Here is a 16,758-nt window from a genome sequence, read left to right on the forward strand (position 1 = left end):
ACAAAGTGTTGGGTTATGTTCTTCTTGTAATGTAATTCTAGCACGCTGGGTATACCATGGTGTTGGAGAGGTACGATGGGAGGGATAAGGGTTATGTTAAATTGGGCTGGAAGGTGAGCCCTGCTATAGATATGATATACGTAATGCTTCTCTTCGGGTCAACTCGAATTCCAAAGTCAACATTTTCTTAAAACAAACCCTAGAAGCTGTTGAGCCGGTATGGTTAATAATTAACCAAATCAGGTTAGCGCAACCGCGTATTATGCATGAAACGGCGCGCCACGGTTTCGGTCCCCAATTAATCACACAAACGCGCGACCCCTGATTCAGTAGGCACATCTGACAGCACAGCTCTCGAGAGAGCTTCCCGCTGCATGCAATTGACGGCACTGCAGTCAAAATGCCGCGATTATTATGTGAGTAACTCAGAGTCCTGGGACGACTACAGCTGGCTAACGGTTTATTTCCTGAATAGCTAGCGCGCTGGCGCTTCGTCGCGACCCACGAATTCTAAAGATCCCACCATACCTCTCGTTGCTGTGCATCCTTGTCGGTGCGGTGTGGCTGTTCCTACTCCCGCTGAACGAGTACTCGAGACGGACATATATTTCGGAAAATGCGCTTTTACCGGGCCAGGTACATACTTATTTTGGGGGGAGTGACCAGAATGTTCTTAGGGCGTATAAGCAGGAGGTGAACTCGCTGGTGGGGAAGAGTAATGTCGAGTAGGTGCTTGCATAGGATTGACTCGGGCTGGATGGTTGGGGGGCTGACAAGAGGAATAGGATCAACGACAAGCTCGAGTCGATAGTCAGAGGTCTTGGGCTCAAGACAGCGAGGCAGAACTTTACGTATCATGCGGCGGGACGGACGTTTGAGGGGGAGAACCTTTATGCGATCCTTCAGGCTCCGAGGGGAGATGCTACTGAGGCCATTGTTCTGGTGGCTGCTTGGGAGAATGTCAAGCATGAGGTTAACAAGAATGGGGTTCCTCTGGTGTTGACTTTGGCGAGATATTTCAAGAGGTGGTCGCTTTGGTCGAAGGATATTATTATCCTTCTTAGTCCTGACAGCATCGCTGGTCCTCAGGCTTGGGTTGATGCCTACCATGATGCGCACGACAGCTCCCGGGTGGCCAGCCTGCCTATCAAGTCAGGGGCTCTTCAGGGGGCTATTGCTATTGACTATGTTCAGGAGAACCGCTTCAAGAGCGTTCATATTGTTTATGATGGCGTCAACGGGCAGCTTCCCAACCTCGACTTGATCAACTCCGTTGTTAATATCGCCGGAGGACAGATGGGTATGGGCGTGGCTTTGCAGGAGATGTGGAACCACAATGACAAGTACCCTGACCGTCTTCGCACCATGCTTCGGGGCATGCTCAAGCAGGGTCTTGGCCTTGCCAGCGGTCCTCACAGCAGCTTCATCCCCTACCACGTCGACGCCATTACTCTTCAACCCTTTGGCGAAGGCTGGCAAGATGAGATGGCCATGGGCCGTGTCGTTGAGGGTACCTTCCGCAGCTTGAACAACCTCCTCGAGCACCTCCACCAGAGCTTCTTCTTTTACCTGCTCATGCACCGCGAGCGCTTCGTCAGCATCGGTACTTACCTCCCCAGCGCCATGCTCGTAGCCGCCAACTTCACCATCATGGCCATCTTCCTCTGGATGAAGAGCGGACAACTCGAGATCCCGGCCGCCTCAACCACCGAGTCTTCCGACAAGGACGACGCCCCAACAGCAACCACCGAGCGTGATCTCTTCCTCCCTCTGGCGATAGTAGCCCTATCCGGCTCCCTCTCCGCCATCCCTCTCTACATCTTCAACCACGTCCCCGAATTGGTAAGCCATCTCCTCCCGTCCCCCCCCCTTTTTTTTTTCTTTCTTTTTACTAACCCTCCCTTTAGGCCCTAACCCCCTTCTTCTACCTCTTCCTCCTAATCAACACACTCTTCCCAATAACCCTCTCCCTCATCATAACAACCCTCTTCTCCCCAACCCTCCAACAATATCACCTCGTCAAATCTTTCTCCCTCCTGCTCCTGGGCATGTTCCTCTCCTCCCTCGCAACCCTCAACTTCTCCCTCGCAATGCTCATCGGCCTCTTATCCGCCCCCCTCTCCTTTGTCAAACCTTCCTCCTCCCCTGTGTCCCGCATTGTCGGGTTCGTCCTCCTCAACCTCACCAGCCCCCCCGCTGTCCTGCTCGCCAGCGCGGCGATTTGGGGTCTCAATGTCGGTGACATCTTACGCGAGGCAGCAGTGGCGTGGCATGTGACGGGGACGTACTCGGCCGTGGTGGTCTGGTGCGTTTGGTGGCCGGCTTGGTTAGCGGGGTGTGTTTGTGTTCTGGGGAGGCCGGGTCGGGACCAAGAAGAGGAAAAGAGTGTGAAGAAGGCTTGACGGAGTAAAAAGATTTTGTTTTTGTTGGCGTTGATTTAATTTTTTTCGTCATCTATCATGGAAGACAGCATAAAAATGGGAAAATATTTACATCAGGAGACAGGAGTGCATAGTTTATACCATGTCCACCAGTACTCAAGCCAAGTTTGCCAATACAACATCAAAACCCAAGCTTTAGTGTATAAGATCATAAAACGCTCAGACTTTCATCATTTGTCTAATTACGTCAAGGGTTATACAAGGCTACTACTTTGTGCCATGATTTCCACACGCCAGTCTAGCCCAGCATCGAAGCTCACTGTTTCTTTTCTCTCTCACTCCTCATCCATCAACGTCTTGTCCCGTCTAAGATCCGACTAAGCAGCCCAGACGTCCTGCCCGACCTTCTCAATCCAGTTGCCCAGCTGCTCCACACTGGAATCCCACTCCTTCAACCTCGACCTCATGTTCTCAATCTGCGTCATATCCAACACCTTGGGCTGCACCCAGTTGATATGCGCCACCTCATCCACCTGGTCAATCGTCCCCCTCAACAGCCCCAGACTAAGCGCCTTCATGATCAGATGCTCAATCTCGTGTGGCTTGACCTTTGTCTCTGACGCAATTGTGTCAAACGACATGGCCCTGTCATGAGGGGGACGTCTAAACACCGCCTCGGTAAGCGCAGCGAGGTAAATCTTCTCTCTGAGCTTATTAGAGTGCACCGCCAGCAGAGGATGAGCCTGGATCTGGTTGGCCAGCAGGTCATACTGCACCAGATCCCCCTTGTTGAACGCAAACACCAGGTCCCTCAGCCACTTGTCCTCCTCCCTCTCCTTGAGCGCATCCAGAATAGGGTGGAGGAGCAGCTCGCCAAAGTTGTAGATGGAGACACTCACGAGTGCGGCGATGGCGAGGTCGTGTGCCCTGTGGCGGCGCTCCTCGTACGGGAGGTTCTTGACGTCGATGCAGGCTAGGTAGAGGAGGGCGTTCTTGTAGTAGGCGCCAAAGTCTTGCTTGGCTTGGTAGTAATCCGCCTGGGCGTGGTAGAAGGAGGAGTGAACGATGGTCTCGACCGAGTCGAACTTGTCGAGGATGGATTCGGCCTTGTCGAGATCTTTTCGGGCGCCGGGGAGGTTTTCGAGGTCGAGCTTGACGCGGGCGACGGCGATGAGGGCGAAGACGTGGGCGTCTTGGGAGTTTTCCTTGTCGACTCTGGTCGCTACGGATTGCATAAAGGCGAGGCGCTCGTTATTGTCTGGTGGTGGGTGGGTTAGTATTGTTGCGTCATGTTGGAAGTTCAACGAAGGCGAAGTAAGCTACCTAGGCATTGTGTGGCGGCTTTGAGGGCGAGGTCGACGAGCTTGAGTTGGTTGATTCTGTCGGCGAACTTCAAGACGAAGACCTTGTAGAATTGTAGGCGTTGGGGGGCGCTCCCGGGGTGGTTGAAGAACTCGATGAGCTTGTTAGTGAGCTCGTGCCAGAGCTTGCGCTCCCATAACGTCTCGAACTCCAGGACATGACCCTGGAGCTCATCGATGGTGTTATCCCGCTGCTCGGCGAGAAAGTCGGAGATGGTGTCGACGTTCATGATGGCCGTCCACTGTGTGGTTAATTCTGTGGGTTAGATGGTGTGTTCACTATCGATCCTGGATTCCTTCCGAATATGTGACTCGCGGGGGTATCAATCGAAATTGAAATGTTGAAAGTTAAAGTTGAAGATGGAAGCTGCTTGAGGCTGCCCGCTGCTGAGAGCCCAGCTTCCCTCTTGACGCGGCAGGGCAGCCTATCGATGAGGTACGTACCTGGCGGGAGCTGGCCTGTGCTCCCTCTGCCTTGCTCAAGCTCCCCACCCCTGATTGGCTAGCGTCATCGACGACCGGGGCAGTAGTGGGTCTGGGAGCTTTGAAGCGGGCGGGCAACTTGATGGTGGTGGTTGAATGCCAATTGACGAAACGAAGCTCCCATATTTCCGTATTCCCCGACGACCCTCACGTCAATTGAGAGGACCCAGCGCTTCTAGCGATCTCAACGTCCACAGTCCAGTAAATATGGCTTCCATGCCGACCGCCGTGCGGACGGCGGCGCCCAAGATCGCCAGGAGCGCATTTCACCACCAGCGCCGAGCCCTTTCCGACGTCCACATCACGCGCACCGGCAAGCCTCTTATCCGCACCCAGGGTGGCCGGTCCGTTGCTTCTCCTTTTTGACTGAGACAGAAGGGGCCTTTCTGATAGAGTATCGACAGTTCTTCCCTCGGCGAGCACACTGCCACCGTCTTCGGCGCCACTGGCCAGCTCGGTCGTTATATTGTCAACAGATTAGGTTCGAACTACCGAGGAGCAGAGGCAATTATGAAGGGGGACTGACGGAATGTTGCGTGTAGCGAGACAAGGATGCACCGTCGTTGTGCCCTACCGTGAGGAGATGGCCAAGCGCCATCTCAAGGTGACAGGCGATTTGGGTCGGGTTGTCTTCGTGGTATGGAGAGAGTCTTCAGGAAAGGAAACGAGAGCCATGATGCTAAAGAGGGGCTAGGAATACGACCTGCGCAACACCCAGTCGATCGAGGAGAGCGTTAGACACTCTGACGTTGTCTACAACTTGGTTGGCCGGAACTACCCTACCAAGTGAGTGCGGCAACGTTGGTCTTGGTCAAAGGGGGAAAGGGGGCTAACTAGGTCAGGAACTTCTCCTATGAGGATGTCCACATTGAGGGCGCTGAGAGGATCGCGGAGGCGGTTGCCAAGTACGATGTTGATCGGTTCATCCACGTCTCTTCGTACAACGCCGACCCTAACCACGTTTCCGAGTTCTACTCCACCAAGGTATGTAGCCCCTGAACAGCCAAGTGGAAAGGTGCGGAAGTCTAACAGACTACATAGGGCCGTGCTGAGTACGTTGTCCGCAGCATCTTCCCCGAGACCACCATCGTGAGACCTGCTCCCATGTTCGGTTTCGAGGATAACCTGCTCCTCAAGCTTGCCAGCGTTGTCAACCTCTTCACCTCCAACAACATGCAGGAGAAGTTCTGGCCAGTACACGTCATCGATGTCGGTGAGGCTTTGGAGAAGATGCTCTGGGACGACAACACTGCCGCCCAGACTTTCGAGCTTTACGGTCCCAAGCAATACGCCATGGCTGAAATCGCCAAGCTGGTTGACCGTGAGATCTTCAAGAAGCGCAGACACATCAACGTGCCCAAAGCCATCCTCAAGCCTGCGGCTGCCATCATCAATAAGGCTTTGTGGTGGGACATCATGTCGGCCGACGAGATTGAGCGCGAGTTCCACGACCAAGTAATTGACGAGACGGCCAAGACTTTCAAGGATTTGGACATTGAGCCCACCGACATCAGCAAGTGGACTTACCATTATCTGGTACGTTTTATTTTTTTTTAATTTCCCTTTTTGCTTTGTTTGCATTGACTAACCCCCTTCCAGCAAGGTTTCCGTTCCTCAACATTCTACGACCTGCCGCCTGCCACTGAAAAGGAGAAGAAGGAGGAGAGAAAGTATCTCCACGTTTTGGATGAGTAAACTGTTGTCAGGGCTTGGGGTGGAGAGCACGGGACACCACGTAGAGTGTACATACCTATGTAACTAGAAATTTCCTTGGGTTGTGTGGGTTCAAAAGACAAGACGAAGAAGAGAACCGTCGTTGTTGTTCAATTTTGATGCCAAGTAGTTGCAGTTGAAAGAGGCTGTTGCAACCCTCAAAACTGGGCTCTGGACTTGCCAAAAAATGCAAGATTTCCACAGATGGGTCCAAATTTTTGCTGCAGACTTTCACTTTCAACCGAACAAGCCCATCCAGTCACACCTTTTTGCTTCACTAACACTTCACAACCAAAAATCACCCGAAAATGGCCGGCCAAGATAGTGATGATGAGATGTGAGTCTATTTGTGAGAAACAGTTGAATGTGAAACTAATACTATCACAGTGTTCTCTCCTCCTCCGCCCTCGATGCACTGAAGGAGTTCTACGCCGAGCGCGATGCCCGGCAGGAGCAGTTCGCCAAGCTTCAGGCCAAAGCCGAAGAGCAGCATGATTTGCAGCAGCAGAAGCTGTCGATGGAGGCATTTGGGGAGGACTGGAACGAGTCTCAGTTTTGGGTCAGCATAGCTTCCTCTCATTGATGGTCACAAATAAATGTTAACATTGTGAGAAAACAGTACTCGGACGAAACAGCAAACTTCCTCGCCAAACAGCTCCTGCTCAATGCAACACCAGACATGACGATTGGTGTCGTTTCTGCTCCTAGTGTTTTTGTGGCTTTGAAGAATATCTTGGTATGCTCTCTCTATTCCGTCTCTCCTTTCTTGCAAGATCACTAACAAAAGGTAAATTAGAATGCTGCCAGCCCAGAAGAGCCCAAACCAAAGCTCATCCTCCTCGAACATGACAACCGCTTCGCCGTCTTTCCCGAGTTTTCCTTTTACGATTTCGCCCAGCCGACTAAACTCCCTGGTACTTTCCCCTTCCCCTCCCCCTTTTTCCCTAACTAACACCCCTTAGCGCACCTAAAATCCTCCTGCGACCGCATCATCTGCGACCCCCCCTTTCTCTCCGAAGACTGCCAAACCAAAGCCGCCATCACCGTCAACTGGCTTTTCAAGCCCACCGCCGCTGACGACAAAAAGCTCATCGTCTGCACCGGCGAGAGGATGGAACCCCTCGTCACCCGGCTCTACAAGTCCGTCGGTCTTAGAACCACAGACTACGACCCTGTGCATGCCAGGGGGCTAAGTAACGAGTTTTACTGCTATGCTAATTTTGAGAGTTTGGGGTGGAAGTGGAGGGAGGAAAAGTAAATTCCCTACCTACTTTGTAGATATAGGTAGCATGACTTCATGACAGACAACCTTTCCGCATGTCTGGTAATGGTCCTTCAAAAGTGCGCTCAATGAGCCACACCAAATCTATTACCCCTTTCCCAACCAGTATTTCATATCAATGAATGCTTTTTATACAGTACAAGAAGTGGTATTTACAAATGCCGCTCCTTTCTTCATTGGAAGAGATCCCCGTACATCCATCCATAAAACCAAATAAAACCACAACAATCCATTTTCGCTGGCCTCTTTCGCTTTCGCGGAAGAACAACAAGATCAAGAATAGCCAGCTAACAAAAAAAAACCAACTATCACCTCAACTCGGTGGCTCAAAAGGTCCGGCCCCGTTCCGTTGGACGATATGGAGACAGTCCAACCAGCTCTGCCTAAGAAACCCAGCAAGGTTCCTACGTCAACGACCTGACAATATAAAACAAGAGGTAGGCTTTTGCGTTGAGCACGTCCGACTTCTGGGCAACTTCCACCTTGTGGTCGTTGAAAGCGAACCACTTTCAGTCTTGTTAGCATTGCCATCTTCCAAAGTGAAAAGAAGGGACATACCTGATCACCAACCCGACAATACGACACATAATGCCCCGTATCAATCTCCCCCACGTGCACCACCACACTCAACAAATCATACGTGCACTGCCTCGCCAGCTCGTAGCTATCTCTTGTGTCCCCAGACCGGCCAACAGTCGTATAAGGCAGCATATTCAACTGCAGCGGGAACTGAACCGGGGTGTCGATCTTGGCTGCTCGCTCATGACGGCCTTGCTTGTACTCGAATCTCTATTCAAGTGTCAGTGGCCACTGTCACTTGCTCGCCAAAAAAGGAAGGAGGGAAACGTACCTTCAGCTGAATCGACAGCACATTCGGCAACCGCTTGATACTCGTCTGTCTCCTCGCCTGCTGCGTCGAATTACATCCATTACACCTATACTCGCACTTATCAAGCTTGACGTACTCCTCATCCAAGCACTCTTGCAGTGTCATCGTCCCCTTGCCCCCCAGCAGCTTCTTCCCTCCCTTTTTCTGCGTCAGATTCTCCAGCGGCAGACTCAAGTCCAAAAAGCTTTGTACTTGGTTCGTCACTCCCTGACAATTCTGGCACGTTGTCTGCGTTTGCAGTTTACCATAAAAAGTCTGGTGGATGATGCAGTTACAGCTGTGCTCACTCCCAATCTCTGGTTTCTTCCCGTCACCGTTCCTCTCGTGCAGCTCCTCGGCCAAGAACTGGAAAAACTCGTGCGCGTCTTGCTCCTTGGTCGTGACAAGATTTTCAAAGGCTTTCCGCTCCGAGATCCAGAATCCACTGAGGATATTGGCCGCCGTATAGCCATTGGTGTTTTCCACGGCGTAAAAGTCTTGAAACATATCATCCATGGCGCAGGAAAGGCAGTGGGGGGTGTCGCAGCCCGAGTGGCCGTCGCTCAGGTAGTAGTTTCGGAGGATGGGGTTGTGAAGGAACGACTGGAGAACGACGTTTTGGTAGCAGGTGGCACCTGCGTTGTAGATGCCTCGGAGACCGTTGGCTTTACAGGTTGCTGTCGTGGTGTTTTGGGAGATGTAGGCGGGGCTATCTTTGACAGGATCGGGCGAGAAGAGCTCGTCTTGCTTGCGTTTCCGTGCTGCAATAAAGATAAAGATTAGTTATAGCTAGACTGATAGACAGACAGAAAAGAGAGGGCATACTGTTGGAGAATGTGCTTGTGCCGAGTTTCTTCAACCGAAGCTCTTCAAAGGTTGGGTCGTAGACCATGTCGTCGCACATTTGGCAGTAAAGAGCGGCGCTTCTCGAGTCGACATAAAAACGGTGCGACTTCTTGTTTCCATGTTTTATTCGGTCTTCCTCAGTAACCGTTGATGGGCACTGAAGACAAAGATAGGTCGGTGTGAGAGTGGTGACAACTTGCTGAGTGTCCACCACTTTCACCGTCTGGGAGACGACCGGGGTCTGGTCGAATATTGTACGGAGAATCATCTTGTAATGATGGATCGATGTGTTTGTCGTCACTTGATCTTGGTTGAAGAGCTTCTGTAGGTGTTCTATCGAGACCCAGATGTTAGCAAACATCATGCAATAACACAGGGGACCGGAAGGACCTACCGCAACCGTACATGGGCTGGCCTTGCTGGGCTGCTTTGACTTTGTAGTTCTTGGGCGACGCCGGTGTGGCGGGCCTCGCGGATGACATCTTGAATTGTCGTGGAGTCTATACGAAGCGATACACTTCCAAGCTGGTGTGACTGGCTCGGTCGAGGGAACCCCGCGATTGAATAGGGGGGGAGGGGACACTGGCGAGATCAAGATGCGCCAGTCACGGTTATCGTGCGGCTGTTGGAGTTACAGATTTTTTCAGTTTCCGCGTTGAATCTTTTGATGACTTTTCCTGCCTCAAAGTACCCAAGAAAACTTGTCGGCAAGGGTTGGTCCAGAGGGGTCACGTCTCGAAGTTGGGATAGCTTTCAGGGTGCTTGGCCGTGTAAGTCGAACTTGTCGACCGGGGCTGAAAATGGTCTTATTGACCGTGGCGCGCGGCGATCAAAGCTCAATGGCTTCCACAGGAATTCAGAGTCAAAATATCGGCTTTCACTCTTTGTTCCGGTGCAATTCGACCGGGTCAAGGGTTCCAAGAAAGCTTTAAGCCACGAAAGTAAACAAAAGATGTTGGCTGCTGGGATTGTGTCGATTCAGCGATCTCAGTTGCTTCCACGGCAAGGCAGGCGTCCAACGGCCACACGGCTGGCTGGAAATTGCTTATCGCTATCCGCCCGCAAGGCTTATCGATACGCTATGGACCCCTTCAGCTTTCCGGCGCTAAGGTGGGATGTCACTGGATGGCGACATGCCGCCAAGACAGCATCAACATCAGCCTCGGCACAGCTGAGCTCTTCTCTTGCTTCTGGAACTCATCTTCCCATGCATATGTTTTCGAGTGTATATAGGTGAATATAACAGTGTTAGTATGTCATCACCAAGCCTGAATGAGCTGACGAGACACATAACAACATAAAGTCAACTATAACGTTCAGTGTTGTTCGTCATCTCATCTGGTATCAGAATCAAATTCCTCCATCCCAAATTTATTCAAGGTATCACCACTCCCGGCAGCTGAGTGAGACTCGAACAAAGCCCTGCAAAAAGCACCTCACATGTCCGTCCCCATGCCCGGGTAACTGTTACTTACTTTGCGTCTACCCAAAACCCGGACATTGATCACCGAGACCACTTTACCCCGCAGCCGCCTTGCTTGATCCCCTAACCCCGCGTCGTTATCCCACTTATAAATCCCACCATCAAGCTCATACTACCTCAAGACCCAAAATCTGGTTTTGGTGTTTTGGTAATGCGCCTCCTCCCCCTATTCCTCCGCCGTCAATCTCACAACCTTCACCACCTTCACCACCATCACGACAAAACCCACATCCCCGAACCAAATCCCCTCTTCAAAATGGCACAACTACCCCCCCTCCCAGAAGTAACCCCCCTAGCCCCCTCCATAACCCGCATCCTAGCCGGCAACCCCTCCAAATTCACCCTCCAAGGCACCAACACCTACCTCGTCGGCACCGGCCCAAACAGAATCCTAATCGACACCGGCGAGGGAAAACCAACCTGGATCACCGCCCTCAAATCCTGTCTCTCCTCCTCCTCAGGCGCCACAATATCAAAATGCATCATCACCCACTGGCACCAGGACCACGTAGGCGGCATTCCCGACCTCCTCTCCGCCTTCCCCAGCATCAAAATCTACAAGCACAGGCCAGACTACCACAACCCGACCAACATACCCTTTTTGGACATTTCCGACGGGCAAGAGTTTGAAGTGGAGGAGGGAGGAGGAGGGGCGAGGTTAAAAGCGGTTCACACCCCAGGCCATACAGAAGATCACATGGTGCTACAATACTTTCCCCCCTCTTCATCTCAGCAAGAACAGCCCGGTCTTTTTACCGGGGATAATGTCCTCGGCCACGGGACCGCTGTGTTTGAAGACCTTTCTGCTTATCTCACCTCTCTGGCAAAAATGAAGAGTTTGGTTGATGGGAAGGCTTACCCGGGTCATGGGCCGGTTATTGACCAGGGCAGGGAAAAGATTGAGGAATATATCCGGCACAGGCAGCAGAGAGAGGATCAGGTGGTCCAGCAACTGAGAGTCTACCCTGATGTCGCTGTTGCGGGGGGGCAGGAGGGGAGTGAGGAGGGGTGGACATTGATGGGGTTGGTGAGGGTGATTTATAAGGATGTTCCTGAGGCACTTCACGTACCGGCTGCTGGGGGATTGGTGCAGATTTTGAAGAAGCTTGAGCGGGAGGGGAGGGTGAGGGTGTTGGAAGAGAGGGGTGGTGGTGAGGAGGATAGGTGGGTGTTGGTGGGACGGCAGGGGGTAACGGGCTCGGGCCGGGGATCTGCGCTGTGAGTGAGGCCGGGTGAGCCGGGTGGGTGGGTTCCATGGTTTTGGGAACCGTTATGTCGGGTGTGAAAGGAAAGTGCGAGAGAGGGAGGTTAATGAAGTGATGAGGTCATGATGGTGAAGGTGATGGCTTGGCGCTTGGGAAAGAGTGTGGTGTTGGATTCAACCTTGTAGCGTTCTAGCATGTTTCCTTTCTGGGGGTGAAGACTGTGGAGGATATCATTATTACAGCAGTGGGTGGGTTACTGTTGTAAGAGATTTGCTGAAGATCCAACGTCTCAACGACTATCGGATACTCTTAGGTAGCGCCTGGCGTTTTGCCTCGCTCGAATTCTCATGTTCTTCATGCACATCTTGATGGTACACCAAGACATCTATGTAGAGATGTTCAGCAGCAGAGGCTAGAATGATCACACAGTACGAACATCTACATGGTACAAAAGAGTACCTCGCCAAGTTTGCTTGGGTTGTGTTTGTATAAATGCGATTTCGATTTGGCACTCGGGAAGTTCGGAGTCCGCGGTCTTCAGTGTTAGTGCAAGTCATCAGGAGGTCAAAATTTGCGAGTTTTTGGTCATTTTTTGGGCCAGTTATCGCTCAAATTTCTCCACAGTTGCCTGGTAGCCCAACATGTACGGTGGCTGGACAAGTGCTGACATGAGGACTACCAACAAACAGTGATGTTCGCATGTGGTTGCTTGATCCTGTTGGTTCTGCGATAGTCCGGCGTATTCAGATCGCATTAAGAGCTGCACAAATCCTTCTGTCGGTATCTCTGGCTGCCGACGCCGGGAACGGTGTGAATGATTTTTCTGGTGGACGAATCAGAGTTTATAGCAGTCGAGGTCGACGATGACGGATAGCGCAAGAAAGAAGTGAAAGACGCTGCCGCCGGGATATTCCCCGTCGAGTCATCCGGAACCCTGCATTCTGCAAAAGATCGAGACAGCACCACCACAGAGTTTTGACGGATTTCCAATCATGTCGTTGGGTAGAAATGAGCTGAATTGATAGCTCGATATGATAGTTCTCTTTGCTGATCTGGTCTTGCATTTCCCATCCCATGAAAAGGGGCAACTTTCTGGGGGATAGCCTCTGTTCTGTTTGCGTATCAAAAGGCCAGCCACCAGGGAGGGACAGTTGGTCGGGCTCTTGTCTCGAGTCCGAGCCCGCGAACTGATATCGTGGTCTCCTTGAGCAGATCGTCGATCTGGATGATGCCGTCACGGCTTTTATGCGCCGAGACTCGGTAGAGCGGCCCCGAGGGTGGTATCGGGCGCAAAAAAAACGTGAGTGGGAGTTGGCGTTGTCAGTTTCTGTTTCTCATCATGTGGGGCAGATCCTGGATGGACAAATGTGGAGTAAGCCGATGGTTGGCGATGGAGGGGTTCAAGGGCTTCATGGAGGGTGAAGAGCGTCCCGGTTTGTCCCTATATGGCCTTTGGTAATACCTGTGGCCTGTAAACTTTTCATTGAGTACAGCCTCATATAACTTTCCGCTGGACGAAAAGAAGTTGCGCAACTTATATGATATCTGTCTGGTGAAAGAATTTACACTGTGGTGTAAGCTGTGGGTTGGGTGAGGTGAACCGCCAAGTGCCAACGGTTAAGGCCCCGCTTGAAAACTGATTCATCAGCCTTGTAAGCTGAGTATTAACTCCGGTCTTACGACCAACGAGCTAGGGAGATATCGGCAACATATTGTACCGTCATCAAACCCTGGACAAATGAAAAGAAATATTCGCGCTCTTTCGTATCTGTAGCCAAGTGAAAAGCCACCAAGTTAGGTATCAGAACCGACCACATGCCACAGCTGTGACACCCAAGACTAACACCATCTCCCTTCCCCCAAGGCTGACTCAAAGAATCGCACGAGGGCCTGCCACCTGATTGGATAGCGTTCATGATGCGGTGACATGGTCGGGGGCGTCTGTTGAAAATTACTCCCCACACAGTGCAGCGTCACTGTGGACCCTTCATCGACAACCTTCCACGACGCCCAGCCCCAGAAAGGCACGAGAAGGCTCGGATGTACCGGAGTTGATGAGTACAAGCCGTGGAAGTGACATATGGAAGCCGCTTCGCTGCAAAGACCGAGCACGAATAGAATCGAGGAGAACAGTTGCCCATCTTTGGCCCCAAGAAAGAGGTTGGAATTACAAATCACCATGTCCTTGTATACCGGATCAGGGAAAGAGCTATGATGGGTCCTTTCTACCTCTACATGAAGCTTGCAATGTTTGGAGCTTCCTTTATAAGGTCTCTCAGGCCACACCCTGCCCACACCCTCTAGTTCCGGAACGGTCTGTTCCCCAAATCAAACCACACCAGTCTTTGTCCTTCATCTGATCCGGTACCTTGGTTCTGGATTCAGGGGGTCGAACTTGATTCCATTTATATGACGATAACGGCACTTTTATGCCATCTTCAGCCCTTGAATCAGTATTCGCTATTACAACAACATCCGCCTACACGATATTATATTCAACGACCACGTACCATTGACCAGCATCCATTAGCCAGCATCACCTCCTGGGGACCTCGAAAACAGCGTGTTATGTATAAGCTAGGAGAGTCCAGATGATGGCACATTTGAGATCACCTGGTATCCTCATGCCAGCCCTTGCGGGCTGGGTAATCCCCAGCCTCGCCCGAGGAGCCCTCGCACATGGGGGGCATGGCGGCATGGAGATGACAGAAGCCGACAAGCCTCTCCCAGAGGATCAATACCCACTGACATATTTCGCCCATCCGGACCACAAAGCGGCTATCTACGGACATATTGTCTTGATGGTTCTGGGTTGGATGTTTGTACTGCCCGCAGCTGTTATGCTATCCCTTGCTCGCTCAAGATACACCCTCTATGCGCAGTTCAGCTTCCTCGCTTTAAACACGAGTGGCATGCTGTTGGGTATCGTCTACAACGCCAGCACGCCGGATCTCTACCCAAATAATGCCCACCACAAGATCGGATGGATCGTCACCATCGCTGCCGTATCCCAGGTGGCCATTGGACTTTTGGCACGCGTGGCCGGCATGATGAAGAGGGGAGAGCTGGGCAGCGTGGGGGAACGCCAGGGTTTCATCCCCGTGTCGACTGAGGCCATTCAAGCCCACGAATCAGGATTTCCTGGTCTCTACCGTCGGTTTTCCCATGACAGCGGACAGGGCACAGAGCTCGGCTCGGAAACTCTCCGCAGTCACTCTATCTCGTCACCTCCAACCTCTCTCACTATCCCTTCACATCTCGCTCACAAAGAGTACCAATATGACGACGGTTTTGAGGACGAAGATCTCGAGCACAACGTGCCATCGTTGAAAAAGACTGGCAAGGCTCTCTCGATGGTGGCAAAGGTGGCTGGCAAGATCTCGGATCGCTTCTGGAAAATCCTCATGTTTGCCTATAACTTTGTTGATCGGACGATTCTTCTCCTTAGCTTCATTTCACTCTGCACAGGGGTTATCACCTATGCCCGATTCTTTGTGAGTTTGAAAGTCTTCTGGTGATAGAGAATAGATGCTAACCATGATGATAGGAGGGCAACGGGATCTTTAGTGGTCTGGCACATTGGATCAAAGGGGGTGTTTTTGTCTGGTTGGGATGGTGGACGCTCGCTCGTTGGGCTGGCAGTTTTGGCGATCTTGGATGGGTAAGACCTCTTGCTTTTTTCAAGTCTGTTACCCCTATTCTAACCATGTTTAGGCTTGGAATGTCCGTCCGAAAAAGGCGGGCCAGAAATGGTGTCCTTCTGCCGAATTCGTCGAAAGTGCCCTCATCTTCTTTTATGGATCGACTAACGTCTTCCTCGAGCATCTCGGCAATTGGGGTGGTGAGTGGTCCTCTCAAGATTTGGAACACGTCTCTATTACGGTCTTGTTCATTGGCGGCGGTCTCTGCGGTATGCTCATCGAGTCGATACGCATTCGCAATCTTTTGAACTTTCATGTTGTTGAAACCGCCCAGGAAGATCACATAGACAGGGACCAACTCCGCGAGCCAGAGACATACGCCTTTTCTCTCAACCCCATACCGGCTCTTGTGATCATTCTCACGGGCCTGATGATGAGCTCTCACACACAAGAGAGCATGATCTCGACCATGGTCCACAAGCAATGGGGCGATCTCATCACTGCTGCGTCGCTTTCCCGCGGCTTGAGTTATGTTGTTATGTACCTCAAGCCGCCCAAGACGATTTACCCCTCGAGGCCACCAACGGAGTTGTTGACGGCTTTTGGTCTTACCGCTGGCGGTTTCATGTTCATGGCTAGTTCCAGTGACACGGTCGACGGCATGATCCACTATCAGCTCAACCCGATGTTCATGTACACGGTTTCCATGGGCTTCGTTGCGTTGATGATGGCGTGGGTAATTTTGCTGGTGGCGTTGAAGGGGTGGGCGGAGAAACGGGAGGCGGCGGGTAGGTTGACTGGAAAGGCGTTTCCGTGAACGGTCTCTGCCTGCTGATCTTCTCATGGAGATAAAGGAGAAGGCTCAACCACGACGATGGAAAATGACGATGACCATGTGTGGAAGAAAAGAAAAGTTGGAGGAAGTTCGGTTTCGGAAATTCCTTCACGTCGCTTCCAGAGATACCCCGTTTTATACCACCTTTTTGGAGATTTTTATGTTGCATCACACGCTCTCTTGATTTTTGTACACTCGTTCACAGTTGATACCCTTTACATACATACATACGATAGTTGGAATTCGTTTGGGGAATGAGGGGAATACATGGATACAGGAGTGCTGGATGGATGAAGAATATGGCTATGATACAGGAGTACATGATTTTGATTGGGAAAGAAGGGGCAAGGGGAGGAAGTAATGACTATTGCTTAATGGAGTTGGGTTGTTTTAGGTATAAATGGGGATTGAACAAGGGGGTTGGTTCACCTCTGTCTATACTGAAATCAGATGACGAAGGGGCTTTGTGAGTGGTGGTTTGTGAATGTCTGATGTGCTCGAGGGGTAAAGGGGTAAAGTTGCGATATGGCTATGTGGGGTTTTACAATGAGTTGGACCAAAAGAAATAAACACACTTGAGGGAGGCAATCAGGCTACTACTCTCCAAAGTGTTGTACGTCACAACACTCACCTTGACATGCATCTTGACTTGCACCTCAC

General features: G+C 51.5%; 7 protein-coding genes across 7 annotated transcripts; 5 read left to right on the forward strand and 2 right to left on the reverse strand.

Moving 5' to 3' along the window:
• Positions 1-400: 400 nt before the first annotated feature.
• On the forward strand, positions 401-2,597 carry GAA1 (Glycosyl phosphatidyl inositol protein transamidase complex subunit; the record flags this gene model as incomplete). The annotated part of the gene is made up of 4 exons (XM_062879819.1): positions 401-416; positions 476-725; positions 786-1,842; positions 1,908-2,597. 4 exons carry the CDS (start codon positions 401-403, stop codon positions 2,400-2,402), a joined length of 1,818 nt encoding a protein of 605 aa, XP_062730992.1. The 3' UTR covers positions 2,403-2,597.
• On the reverse strand, positions 2,581-4,207 carry RPN9 (26S proteasome regulatory subunit). The gene is made up of 2 exons (XM_062879820.1): positions 3,705-4,207; positions 2,581-3,639 (listed from the first exon to the last, which is right to left on the reverse strand). The coding sequence occupies exons 1-2, from the start codon at positions 3,970-3,972 to the stop codon at positions 2,759-2,761; spliced, it is 1,149 nt and encodes a 382-aa protein (XP_062730993.1). The 5' UTR covers positions 3,973-4,207; the 3' UTR covers positions 2,581-2,758.
• A 91-nt stretch (positions 4,208-4,298) lies between these two features.
• EFM5_1 (Protein-lysine N-methyltransferase efm5) lies at positions 4,299-5,920 on the forward strand (the record flags this gene model as incomplete). Its single annotated transcript, XM_062879821.1, has 7 exons — positions 4,299-4,569; positions 4,630-4,706; positions 4,768-4,862; positions 4,920-5,011; positions 5,068-5,209; positions 5,267-5,761; positions 5,825-5,920. Exons 1-7 carry the CDS (start codon positions 4,322-4,324, stop codon positions 5,918-5,920), a joined length of 1,245 nt encoding a protein of 414 aa, XP_062730994.1. The 5' UTR covers positions 4,299-4,321.
• A 326-nt stretch (positions 5,921-6,246) lies between these two features.
• EFM5_2 (Protein-lysine N-methyltransferase efm5) lies at positions 6,247-7,320 on the forward strand (the record flags this gene model as incomplete). Its single annotated transcript, XM_062879822.1, has 5 exons — positions 6,247-6,275; positions 6,326-6,497; positions 6,558-6,674; positions 6,735-6,852; positions 6,901-7,320. 5 exons carry the CDS (start codon positions 6,247-6,249, stop codon positions 7,194-7,196), a joined length of 732 nt encoding a protein of 243 aa, XP_062730995.1. The 3' UTR covers positions 7,197-7,320.
• QC761_506030 (uncharacterized protein) lies at positions 7,199-9,941 on the reverse strand. The gene is made up of 5 exons (XM_062879823.1): positions 9,329-9,941; positions 8,914-9,267; positions 8,071-8,849; positions 7,779-8,009; positions 7,199-7,726 (listed from the first exon to the last, which is right to left on the reverse strand). The coding sequence occupies exons 1-5, from the start codon at positions 9,414-9,416 to the stop codon at positions 7,625-7,627; spliced, it is 1,554 nt and encodes a 517-aa protein (XP_062730996.1). The 5' UTR covers positions 9,417-9,941; the 3' UTR covers positions 7,199-7,624.
• Positions 9,942-10,568: 627 nt separating this feature from the next.
• On the forward strand, positions 10,569-11,639 carry QC761_506040 (uncharacterized protein; the record flags this gene model as incomplete). Its single annotated transcript, XM_062879824.1, has 1 exon — positions 10,569-11,639. The coding sequence occupies one exon, from the start codon at positions 10,569-10,571 to the stop codon at positions 11,637-11,639; it is 1,071 nt and encodes a 356-aa protein (XP_062730997.1).
• Positions 11,640-13,372: 1,733 nt separating this feature from the next.
• Positions 13,373-16,716, forward strand: QC761_506050 (uncharacterized protein). The gene is made up of 4 exons (XM_062879825.1): positions 13,373-13,420; positions 13,487-15,116; positions 15,170-15,283; positions 15,337-16,716. Exons 2-4 carry the CDS (start codon positions 14,214-14,216, stop codon positions 16,078-16,080), a joined length of 1,761 nt encoding a protein of 586 aa, XP_062730998.1. The 5' UTR covers positions 13,373-13,420; positions 13,487-14,213; the 3' UTR covers positions 16,081-16,716.
• Positions 16,717-16,758: the final 42 nt, after the last annotated feature.

The sequence above is a fragment of the Podospora bellae-mahoneyi genome, chromosome 5 (assembly GCF_035222275.1).
Source record: "Podospora bellae-mahoneyi strain CBS 112042 chromosome 5, whole genome shotgun sequence".
In the NCBI taxonomy this organism is placed as follows: domain Eukaryota; kingdom Fungi; phylum Ascomycota; class Sordariomycetes; order Sordariales; family Podosporaceae; genus Podospora; species Podospora bellae-mahoneyi.

What these genes read in the sequence shown, in the direction of transcription:
- RPN9 (XM_062879820.1), bottom strand. Translation starts at nt 3,972, where the DNA reads ATGAACGTCGACACCATCTCCGACTTTCTCGCCGAGCAGCGGGATAAC. An exon ending in AGCCGCCACACAATGCCTAG is followed by an intron (nt 3,640 to 3,704) that starts GTAGCTTACTTC and finishes ACCCACCACCAG; the next exon opens with ACAATAACGAGCGCCTCGCC.
- QC761_506030 (XM_062879823.1), bottom strand. Translation starts at nt 9,416, where the DNA reads ATGTCATCCGCGAGGCCCGCCACACCGGCGTCGCCCAAGAACTACAAA. An exon ending in CACAAGCACATTCTCCAACA is followed by an intron (nt 8,850 to 8,913) that starts GTATGCCCTCTC and finishes TCTTTATTGCAG; the next exon opens with CACGGAAACGCAAGCAAGAC. An exon ending in ATTGTCGGGTTGGTGATCAG is followed by an intron (nt 7,727 to 7,778) that starts GTATGTCCCTTC and finishes CAAGACTGAAAG; the next exon opens with TGGTTCGCTTTCAACGACCA.
- QC761_506050 (XM_062879825.1), top strand. Translation starts at nt 14,214, where the DNA reads ATGATGGCACATTTGAGATCACCTGGTATCCTCATGCCAGCCCTTGCG. An exon ending in TCACCTATGCCCGATTCTTT is followed by an intron (nt 15,117 to 15,169) that starts GTGAGTTTGAAA and finishes CCATGATGATAG; the next exon opens with GAGGGCAACGGGATCTTTAG. An exon ending in GTTTTGGCGATCTTGGATGG is followed by an intron (nt 15,284 to 15,336) that starts GTAAGACCTCTT and finishes AACCATGTTTAG; the next exon opens with GCTTGGAATGTCCGTCCGAA.